The sequence below is a fragment of the Lissotriton helveticus genome, chromosome 6 (genome assembly GCF_964261635.1).
Source record: "Lissotriton helveticus chromosome 6, aLisHel1.1, whole genome shotgun sequence".
Taxonomy (NCBI): domain Eukaryota; kingdom Metazoa; phylum Chordata; class Amphibia; order Caudata; family Salamandridae; genus Lissotriton; species Lissotriton helveticus.
The window spans coordinates 904,706,634-904,718,774 of record NC_136067.1 but is presented as its reverse complement, the minus strand read 5'-3'; the positions used below and the strand labels follow the sequence as shown (position 1 = coordinate 904,718,774).

Below are 12,141 nucleotides of genomic sequence, written 5' to 3'. Positions count from 1 at the left end.
AGGAGTCAGTGACATCAGTCTGAGTCGCGCGCGATGCCGTGCTCCTATGACATCGTCAACGCCGGCGTGCTGCAAAAGAATTTTCCCAACGTTGCTGACGCAGGGGGATATTCACAAGGTGAGGAATCCACTGGCAGATGTATCCATCAGAAAACGACTCTACCAGATACATTGTAAGTAACTTGTACATAGAATAGATACCACAGCCATACCCCAAAGGGGAGGTGGATCTGCGACAGAACAACAGAAAGCGCTAAGTATATGATCCAACATCAGAGTGAGGGACAATGGGGGATACTGTAGCGGAACAGCTAGACAGCACCCAAGCTGCTCGGAAGAGCATACAAAATGGGATGCCAGACATCCCAAAAGGAAAGAGTGGATTAAACGCCATACATATATAAAAACGACAGGTAGAAACGGCACCAGCCATATACCAGAACAAAGAAAGAGAGAGAGGAAGAAACACCACTCTCAGCTCAATGGTGCATTATGTGAACACTGACCAAAGGACGAGAAGAACATAAAGAGATGCAACCAAAGCCTACCAGACCAGTCTATGGAAGGAAGGCTGACAGAGCTTTTGACAAGAACCCAAAGGGCAAGAGGTAGAAACTGAGCAACGCTTTAAGAATAGTAGGCGGGTTAAGAAACACACCAACTGCACACCCAGTCCCCAAGGGGGGGACTGGGGCGAATATCAGCAATTCAAAGCCCTCTGAAGCAGGGCACCACAAAAACATGCAGCAGGCAACGGCCATGGAGACCTCAAGGTGGCGTAGTCAAAGAAAGATGAAGACTGCCCAGCCTGGCCACATGAAGGTCAAAGAGAGAATCAACGCACAAATATAGATCTGCAAGGAGTAGACCAAGGACAACTTCCAGCAGAAGAGCTTTCCCGCAGGCCTAGCTTATACAATAGTAGGGTAATACCTAAGAAAGAGGCACACATGAAGGAAGTGGCCACAAAAATCACCAATGCGTTGAAACGTGAAAAGAGTCTCAAAATCCGAGACCAAACCTCCAACTGGAGGAAGTAACTGGCGCCCAGAAAGAGATAAGTACAGTGTCTGAACACTAGTAAAAGGAGCAGTTCTAAAATTGGGAAACCACCCCAGTAACTGCAAGGAAAGAGGGACGGAATGGGCAATCCTGCAAACAACACTGAAAAGCTCCCCAACAGATGGAGATATTGTTCCAGACCTCACAACCTCGAAGAGAGGTGACGACGTAGGAATAATCATGGCAATCAGCATACATACATACATAAATAAATATATGTATATAGCTAGGACCATGCAACATGGCCGTATAGGAGCACACCTAGTACAGTAATGACAGGCAGTAACCACATAGAAGAGGAGAAACACCATGAAACCCGCCCAAGGAGGTGAAACAAGTAATAGGAAGGACAACCCATGGCGTACAAAAGATGGCACCAGGGAAAAACATTGAACACCTTCAATAGAATATAACAGCCCCAAGTGACACCTGGAGCCCACAGGGTAACTAAGCCAAGGTGAGATAAGCAGAGCTATATAATAGCATACAAGTACCCCACATGGAGTATGCACACCCCAAACAATGGGGAACACCTCTTAGGGCAAACCAAAGTCAGAGGACCAGACACAGTAACCTGTGGAATACTGCCACAGCAGGCCAACTGTCAGCTCAAAGCAAAATGCATCCAAGGGACCAAACAAAAAGGAGACCTAAGGCTTACTGCCCATCTTAAACACAGAACGCATCTAAAGGATGCTAAATGAAAAGGCACCACCATGAAAGACAGGACTAAGTGGGAGGGCAAAAGCCCGCAAGGAGGCAGTGAACCGCCGTTTCTGCATGAGCATCAAACAGCAAAACTCCATCAAAGGGTAAATCAACCAGTCGCTCCCGGATATTCTCAGGGAAGAAGCTATCTCTTAACCAAGCATGACGTCTTATGGCAACAGAACCAGCCATAGCCCAGCCTAAAGAATCCGCAGTATCCAAGGCCGAGCGGATCGTGAATTCGGCACGGTCGCGGCCATCCCTAAGGAAATGAAGGAGGTTGACACGAGCACCTTCAGAGGTGGCAGAAAGCAAAGACTCTGCAGAGTCCCACAGGGCAGAGGTAGCCCGAGCCAAAACACACACCGTATTTAAGGACCGTAGGGCAGCACTAGTGGAGGTAAAGATATTCCGACCCCATGACTCAAGTAATATGGACTCTCGGGAGGGAGGATGCATCAGTCGAAGGGAAGGGAAGGCTGTTTGCAAAACAAACCCCTGCACATCAGGGTGCACAAAAAGGCAAATGGGATCATGTGGAGCAGGACGGTGGCAGTGCAAAACTGAACAAGCTACCGGATCACCAGAAGCAGGCCGAACACAGGTACCCAAAAGGGCATCATAAAGGGAAGCTTCAAAAGGCAGAAGCGGCTCCAAATTCCCAGACCCACGGTGAAGGACTTCTAGCAGAGGGTCCACAGACAATTGCATGTTCAAAATGCGAGTGGCCAAGGAGACCACTCTCAGAAAACACGCACTAGCCTCGGCAGCCCTCCGTGGAGGGGACAGCAGCTCATCATTAGGGAAAGGCTGTAAGATAACCCTCCCAAGACACTGAGGGTGCGACCAATGCCCCATTGAAGGGAGCCCCATTGAAGAATTGAGGATCCTGATGGGGCTCTTGAGGAGGCGACAAGCCTGCCGGTCTCAGGGCTCCTGAGGAGGCTCCACAAATTCTAAGGTGGGGTACAGGCAAGAATACCTCCGGTGTCGCCAGGCGAAGCCAAACTCTCTCCCGAGGCTTCCGGAGAAGAATCAACATTCCGGCGTCTACACGCCGCCAAAACGACGTTTGCTGCCACCGATAGTGCCTCGCCAGCGCTGACTCGGCTCCATACGTCGAGTCGGCCCCTTCCGGCACCGAAACCACGACAAGCTCCCCTTCTGAAGAAGGAGAAGGCGCCGGAGCCGGAGAGGCAAGCCTCCAGCGCCGCACCAGTGCCGACTCTGCCTCAACCAAGACAGGCTCCGACTCTGGAGAAAGGCGGAGCCGGGGAGGAAAGTCTACAGCATGGACCCTGGCTCCGGACAGGCGGCCACCTGTCCGGAAGGCCGGGGTGTGCTCAAGGCAAGGCCTTGAGCACCAGCAGCCACCTGCAACACCACAGGGAGCCCCGCGGGACTATGTGGTGTGGCAGGAGTGCCATAGGTTGTAGAGGGGGACCCGAGCCGCGCCCTGACGACTCCAAGTGGACCGTAGCGGGGGACCCATCCGGGCCCTGGGGGGCAAAGGCTCAATCGGTGCCAGGGGAGAACACACCAGTGAGTCCGTTGGGGAACCCGCAAGCAGCGGAGACCCCGAGGATGCCCCAGGAACGGGAGAGGAACCAAGGGAGGCCTGCAAGGCCGTGAAGAAGGCCTCCATTTGGGCCCGAATCACCCCCGCATAGGGCGGATAGAGGGGGGCGACTATCGGGGCGCACATCCGGAATGTTCCGGGAACCAGTGGCCCCGAACACAGAAGAAAGGGAGGTCGAGTACCGCGGCGATATGCGCCTTGACTTACCTACAAGTGGTGAACGACAGCCCTGGACCCCAGAAGGCGATCGATGGTGGTACCGGAAAGAAGAGGGACCCGACGGCGTTGAAGAGGTCGGGTGACGAGACGATTCTGACCGGGACATCCGTGCCGAGAGAAGCTTCATCCGGCGCTCCTTCCGGGACTTCGGCTTAAGGTGTTGGCAGGCGTCGCAGTCTGTGGAGTCATGGTGCTCACCCAGCCTCCACATACAAATAAGATGCGGGTCCGTCGCGGACATCTGCCGCGAACAGGAAGTACAAGTTTTAAAGCCCAAAGGCATCGCACACTGTTCCAGACGTGAAGCGTCCTTAAGGGGGCCTGAAAACAGGCCAGAGGAACCACTCACTCCGGATCTGTGTTGCACGCCGAAAAGAAGGAAACTGACGTCAGCACGCCGGGAGGGACTTATATGACCTCACTGACGTCACATACGTGGACAACGTCAGGGCGGGGTCGTTTGGCGCCGTCCCCCGGCACGCAGAGGTGCTGATGCAAAAAAAATTCTGAATCCAGTCTGACGCCTGGGGATATCTGCGGCTTGATGTCTCTATCAGATTTCTAAATATTGATGACAGGGAGGGCAAACGTAAAGTGTATTCATATAAAAGAAAATAAAGACATGAATTAATCATAAAAGACCGTTATTTTCAGAAAGAGTCATTTTTGGACCAAGTAACTAACCTGCTTCTCGCTTTGGTGGCTTATCTTCTTCCAACTGATCTGCGATAGCAACAGGCTGATCACCCTTATGTGAATCTATGGACAAACAAGTAAAAAAATTAGTACTTGATCTTTATGTTTCTGAAAAGATGAGTATTTGCACTGTAACATGCTTGTAAAATATACATATATGTGATGTAATAATCCAAAGGTTTGTATTATCACTTATTTATCTTAGGACAGGCATTGCTATATACCAAGTGACTTCTGGGATCAGATAACTGCACTATATCCTTAAATAAATATAAACAAAACTGGCCTTGAGGAAATATATACTCATCCTCTCAGCCAAAGGTCAATGACTATCGTTCCCTAATTCAAAGTCACACCTAATGCTGGGTTTTGCTCTAAAAATAAATAAGTCCTTTTTAGGTCTTGCCTTAGCAGCACATGTGCTGCATGCGCTGTCTCAGTGAGACATAAAGTCAGCTGGATGTTGGGTGAAACTCCGTGTAATTTTTCATTCTGCTTGCGATTCGTTTAACTGTGGCATTGCTGTTCTTATCTTGCTTTCTGTTGGCTGTTGATCCCAAACGTAACTTCTGTGTAGTCCGGAAGCAGCGGCGCCTAACTACAGTTTTCGTCCACTCTCACTTGTTTTAATTAGCAGCTGCACGCACTTGTTTTAATTAGGAGCGGCGCACAGGGGGCAGAATGCCATGCTATTAAGCTAACGGCTTCATTTCCTTCTGTTCAGCGCGTGCCGCTTCTTTTTTATATTTATTATGACACCTGGGAGCTACAAAGTTGCTCGCTTTCATGAAATATTACTTTCACCCTCCCGATTCACGTTGAGCCCTCCACCCACCCTCTGAGCACAAACGCGGCGTTTCCCTCCGCCCCACTCTTTCCATGTGCATTAAGTTAGGCACCATCCATGTCGTTATGTCAAAGAGGGGGAACATTTAGGGCCTTTTTTACAGGCTGATCCCCAGGGCATAACTTATTTTCTTTATGGTACTACCACAATAACGTCACACAACTTGTGGTTTTGAAAACACGCTACAAATTTGACAAAGTTGCAGTTTCACTAATTATGCTTTGAGTTAACAAAACACGTTTCGTACATTAGGAGAGAGTCCTACAATGTCAGCTGTGCCTATGCAGTTTAAGTCTACTTACATTGCTAGCTGCACTGAGTGGCCGTAAAATCAGACCAGTGTCGACGTTCTCCGTCATTTATCTTTTAACGGATGACATCTGTCAGTAATTGCAGTACTTCCAGATTATATGTAAGCCAATCCCAAGTCTGCATATATCTATAAAGTGATCGGCAATAGGAGGAGTCGAAATGTGTGAAATGGCATTGAATTGGACCATTGGTGGCTCTTTATCCAATCCTAACACGCAATACAAAATTCAGATGTGCTCATTGGTTGTGGAGTCTGCAGTCACATCTGCTAAATATTTTATTTTATGAGAGTGCTGACCCTTTGTCTAATGCATTTTTTTTCCAAAACGATGAGTATCATTTTCCTCACAGTCTGAGGTAATTCCTCAAACTCGGAGCATAATTCTTTTCCCAAGTAAGAAGCCACCCAGCTCTGCGTACAATTTTCATATGAAATAAGACAAGACCATCAATCTGTGTGCACACTCTTATGTATAACGCCCCATATTTGTAATTTCAAGTCCTCACGCTGTTTGGAAACTGAGACAATAGAAAAGCGCATACCCTGGTGTCCAAACTTGCTACTACATAAAGCTTCTCTCGCTCATCTTTGTTTTATTTCCACAAGCTTATCAAGGGCAGATGAGCTCATAGATACTTTGGCCTCAGCCAAGTTTCTGAGTACATTGACCTGACTGGTGGCAAATCAGACAAGCTGAGGATGCCAAGCCAAAAACAGCATTTTCAAACCCAAGTGGGCATTTTCAATTTATTGTGCTGCCCTTTGATATGAAAAAGGCACCAGCCACATTTCAGAGACTGGTGAACAAAGTCGAAAAGGTCTGGAAGCATATAGTGCAGCATATCTAGATGATATTGCTGTCTTTAGTTCCACCTGGGAGGATCACCTGGTCCACAACAGAAATGTTCTGGAGGCCCTGCAAAAGGCAGGCCTCACTATCAAGGCCACCAATTGCCAGATAGGGCAGAGAAAAGTTGTATATTTGGGCCACCTGGTAGGTACAGTCATTGAAGGGCAAAATCCAGACCTTCATGGACTGGGATGCTCCTATTACCCAGACTCAGGTCAGAGTTTTCTTGGGCCTGGCTGGATACTACAGGAGGTTTGTTCAGGGATATGGGTCCATTGTGACTCCCCTTAATGATCTCACCTCCAAGAGAATGCAAGTTCTCTGCCCGTGAACAAGGACACTCTGTGTTCGAAACGCATAGGGCTGTGGAGATTTGAACTGTGATGAAGATAAGGAGACTGCAGCATTGAGGTCTTGGATTAAAGGTGTTCAATACTCACCGTGAGTGGCGTTTCCATTTTGGGCAACTTTGGTTTGGATTTTTAGCGGTTCGCCTTAAATGCGGTAACGCCCCGCTGTGACTCTGGCAGATCCGGCAATTGGAGTACCAATTTTCCAAAAGGAACGGTGAGGTACGTGTCTTAAGACAAGTAATGAACAATGTGGCAGTCTTTCCTGACCTTCATCAACCCACTTGGGTAAGACTGTAATGAGTTTGGGACAGTGGCAGCAGCCACGCAGAGCGAGAAGGGGCGGTTAGTGTCTCTGCTGCCGCTCGTGCTGAACGTAACGTGTCCTAAGCTGCTCAGTCTGCGACTTGTTCTTAAAGTGTTTTTAAGCCCTTTTAAAGCTTTGAACTAATAACTTACTTCAGGTATCTTCTTGTGCATTTGCACAGCACTACCTGGAACTGTGTCCCCTACTCTGGTCCCGCGCAGCGGGAACCGTTTGTGTGGAGGCCGGGGCCAAAATCAATCAAACGGACAGCTGACTCCACTCTGCGCTGAGAGGGGGGTATCCTTACGCTCTCCCATATCAGATGATGGGCCAGCGGGTGCGCCAAAGGCAAGTCCATCTGCACCTGTCCACGTCAGGCCCGCGTCTAGCGCCAGCCACGCTGTCTGTCTTCAACCAACTACAAGAACAATACTGTCTAGGGAACAAATCCTCGAGTTAAAGTCAAAAGGCTGTCCTAGACCAACCTGCCTCAAACCCCTGTATATTGGAACAGGAACTACATGACCAGGGGTCATATTGCAAGTCCTGCTCCTTCAAATTCAACAAAGAGCTCCTAGGGAAGAGGTGTAAGGCCCCTTCGGGGGCCACACCCTCGGGATTACAGACCGCTAGTAACAGGTCAAATGTCAAACTAAAAGCTTGTTCAATTAACTGTAGATCTCTCCCCAAGCATGCAGATGATGTCTAGTTATTACGAGAATCAAGTACCTGGGATATCATCTTCCTTACATAAACATGGCTGAGAGAGAGCTCTAACCCCGATACAATGCTGGCCATCCCTGAGGGCTATAAAATAGTGACAGAAAACTGAGTTGGCAATAGATTAGGGGGTGGACTTGCTGTGATCATAAGAAATGATTGGGTGATATCACACAAAAGGATCAAACACACTGACCTGATAGAACCAATGTCCTTCAACGTTACAATCTCCCCTACTCTCTCTATTGCGGGAATGTTGGTCTACAGACCACCTGGTTCCAAACCTGCTGAGTTATGGGAAATATGCGATTGGATAACTGATCTCTCACTGAAATACGTGAACTTCATAGTACTGGGTGACTTCAATGTCCACAAGGACAAAAATCAATGTCCCTTGGCCTCCCAACTAGATGACACACTTAAAGGATTGAACCTCAATCAAATGGCTTCTATGCTTACACACGTGGCAGGCCACATACTGGATCTCATCTTTACTAACAACCCAACCTTAACAACAGATGATCCCATTCCCCTCACATGGTCGGATCAAAGTCTCATCCCATTCAATCTAACCACCATCATAAACCATAGCACTAGGAAACCTGAGCACGAAGTTAGAAGAAACTGGAGGAAAGTCCCCCCGTCATTTACCGGAGAACCTAACAGTGACGCTGCAACTTTTAACCACTGGGTCACTTCTGCCCTGGACAAACTAGCCCCTATGAAAGTTATGAAACTGGCCAGGAATAAACCCTCTGCCCCTTGGTTTACACCGGAACTCCGATCAGAAAAAAGCTGCTGCAAGAAGTTTGAGAGGATCTGGCGAAAAACCTATAACATAGAGGCAAAAAATAATTGCAGAACAGCACTAAAACAATTCCAGAGGCTAAAACGCAATTTCATAAAGGATCATATAACCAATCAAATCAAATCAAATCATTGGATAACTCCACTAAAAAAGTTTTTTAAATTGTTCAAGGGTTCATTAAACCAGGGACGATGAAAAGCGATATAACCCCCTCTGCCACTCTTTATGAAGATCTCTTGGTCTTTTTCCAAGAGAAGATCTAAGACATTTTTTCGCTTCATTTACGGGGCCGAACTACCCAGCATACCATTGCCTTTCCCCTCCTCTGCAAACACATGGTAGGAATGTAGTTTTTTTAACCCTGATACCTCCCTCATGCAAGTGGAAAAAACGAAATCCGGATCTCCAATTGATCCCTGCTTGGCTAGGTTTTTCAAATTACTAGCCCCACTGCTCAACCCCTCATTAAACCTGCTATGGAACGCATCTCTTTAAACAGGCATTTACCCGTCCATTTGGAAAACTGCACTTGTTCAGCCTATCCTCAAGAAGGAGGATGCAGAGCCAGCAGTATTGAAATTTCAGACCCATCTCCCTTTTGCCAGAACCAGCCAAGATCCTTGAGAAAGAAGTGCAGAAACAGCTATCCAATTTATAAAGTCTAACAAACTAGTCCCAGTCTAGATTTAGATCTGGATATAGCACAGAGACAGCGCTGCTTGAAGTAGCTGAAACAGTCCGGGAGACCATGGATAAGGGTAGCTGTGCAATGCTGGTGCTGCTGGACCTGTCGGCGGCATTTGATATGGTGTCTCATAAGATCCTCTTAGACAGGCTCAGGCAGCTGGGAGTGGCAGGGACCATGTTAGCCTGGTTCAGCTCCTTCCTTGAGGGCCAGTCCCAAAGAATGCGGTTGCATCCTCACGTTTCACCCCCTCGCCCCCTGATTTGTGTAGTCCCTCAGGGCTTGGCCCTCAGCCCACCACTTTTTAATATTTATCTTGCCCCCCTTGCCCCACTTATAGAGCAACATGGTTTAAGTGTTATCTCATACGCTGGCGATACCCAGCTTGTGTTCTCCTTCAAAGATCACTCTGAGGCGGCATTTTAAAACTTCATTCAGTGTCTCATGGACATATCCGCCTGGGTGACTAACAACTGTCTAAGGCTGAATACCGATAAAACAGAGGTACTATTTTTTAATCAGCATTCCCCTCCACAATCCGCCCTATGGTGGCCTTCAAAGCTTAATCCTCCCCCTCTTCCTGTCTCCTCGGCCAGGAACCTAGGGTTCAAATTCAACACCACCCTCTCATGCAAGACCAAGATAGGACGTTTCCTCATCCTGTTTCTGGAAAATTAAGGCAATATGGAGATTCCTTCATCTCCTACCTATGGACTGCAGAAAAACAATAGCCCATGCGCTGATCACATCACAGCTGGACTACACCAATAGTTTGTACTTGGGTTTGCCAGCCTACCTGATCAGGAAACTGCAGACTATACAGAATGCAGTCGCTAGGCTTATCAGAAATGTCCCACAACGGCATCACATTTCCCGCACTTACGTAGTCTGCACTGGCTGCCCGTTAAAAGAAGCACAGAATTTAAGGCACTGACTCTTACCTACAGAGTAGTCAACGACATTGGCCCTCGCTATCTAAGGAAAAGACTCAGGAAATCCCACCAGAAAAGGAACCTAAGGTCTAACCATCTTGAACTCCTAGCCACTCCCCGTTTGCTAAGGCCAGGCTTGGAGTACGGGCCTTCCCCATCAGAACCACAACCCTGTGAAACTCCATGCCTGAATACATTAGAAAGGCCAACTCAGAATCTACCTTCCGGAAATCCTTGAAGACTTGGCTCTTTAGTCTGCCTTAGTACCCTGTGGCACCCTACAACACCCTTTCCTTTCTGTCTCAGCTGCTAGCGTCGGGACACCTCCGCTGGGGGTAGCCGTGCGCTCTACAAGCTACAAAATAAATGAATTACTAGAGGGAACAACAAGTACCATTATGCAAGTGTGCATACGTCACTGGGGCGGTACTTGGTGAAATATCAGGTGTTCCTTTAGCATGCAAGCCACTGCCCCTGCACTTTTCTCTGCCCATAAACAAGGACACTCTGTGTTTGAAACGCATAGGGCTGTGGAGATTTGAACTGTAATGCGAATAAGGAGAATGCACCATTGAGGTGTTCAATACTCACCGTGAGTGGCGTTTCCAATTTGGGCAACTTTGGTTGGATTTTTAGCAGTTGCCTTAACAACGGAAACGCCCCACTGTGACTCTGCCAGATCTGGCGATTGGAGTACCGATTTGCGGAAAGGAACGATGAGGTCTGTGTCTCAAGACAAGTAATGAACAATTTGGCAGTCTTTCCCAACCTTCATCAGCCCACTTATGTAAGACTGCACTGAGTTTGGGACAAAGGCAGCAACCACTTGGTTTAACTAGAGGGAACAACAAGGACCATCATGCAAGTGTGCATACGCTCACTGGGGCGGGACTTGGTGAAATATCAGGTGTTCACGATCGTGAGCAAGGGATAGGTATCCTGAAATGCATAGATCTGTGTCTGCCTGCCTAAACATCCCAACAACTGAAGGATTAAAAATAAAAAAAGTGCAAAACTAGGAGTACGCAAGTTCATCCCGTTTTTTCGCTCTGGAAAGAGAGAATTGTGTTTGCATTGAATGCGGCTTGGTTCTGCCGCAGGGGAAACAAACCAATGTAGAGCGCTGCATTACCTGGCAATGAGGAACCGAGAGAAAGCGATATATATCTATGCCTATTGTATGCCTGAGTGAGGGAGGAGGGCTATATATTCTAGAAACTCTATGGCACCAATTAGATTGACAAAGCCTGCTGCGCAGGCGAAACGGCCTCTGATTTCTTCTGTTGGAGACATGGGCTTCTAAAGCATAAAAGAACAGCACGATCTCACTTTCACAGTTCATTAGCTTTTTTATTTGCATGCCTGGGCCCCCTTGTGGGCCTAATTAGTGACGTAGTTTTGTTCGTTTGGCATGATGGAACTCGTAGTCCACAAGCGAACATACAGTATTCCCTAAGTGGGTGTGTTGGATTATGTTCTTTGTTTCATTTCTTTCCTTTAGTAAGGTCCAGATACATGGAGTGTGTATCGTTAACTGTGGCTTGCTGCGCTGTTCTTATGTCTGAGAGGTCAGACATCAGCCTCTCTCTTCCTGTTCGCTGAGATGGTGCTCCCCAGCGCGGTTGGGCGCCGTGCAATATTGTAGTCCAACAAAGTGCCCAGAGAGTTCATGAAACCCCAAAAGAAGGTGTGCATCCTGCTGAATTCAAGCCGTCTCCTCGCGCCCCTGACCGCAGCAACCCCCAAGCCACAGGGTTTACTTACGGCGGGGGCAAGGCAGGAAATCCTCCTCGCCCAACGTGAAATCGGCTGATTTCAACACTGCCTCCATTCCTCCCGAGCCTGCAGGTGGGCTTTGGCAGTTCCAATACTTGGATGCAAACATTCCGTCGAGACGGGGACCAGTGTTCACCAAAGCCAACTTAGTGCTGCGGGGGCCTCACAAGAGCGTCTCTGGTAACCGCGCTAAAATATGCAAAGAATTTGCACTCGAGAACGGGTGCTTTCGCGGGCGGTGCCTCCCGCTATTATCCAAACTCCACACTTCCTCATAGTAAAGAAAGTA

General features: G+C 48.1%; 1 protein-coding gene across 5 annotated transcripts in view; it reads right to left on the bottom strand.

Annotated features, from left to right (window-relative positions):
* Nucleotides 1-12,141, bottom strand: part of AK9 (adenylate kinase 9) — a 1,611,121-nt gene that overhangs the window by 827,429 nt on the left and 771,551 nt on the right. For all 5 annotated transcript variants that reach the window (XM_078648533.1, XM_078648534.1, XM_078648537.1 and 2 more), the window contains one exon: nucleotides 4,253-4,327. In XM_078648533.1, coding sequence (XP_078504659.1) covers nucleotides 4,253-4,327 — 75 coding nt within the window. The remainder of the gene's footprint in view (nucleotides 1-4,252; nucleotides 4,328-12,141) is intronic.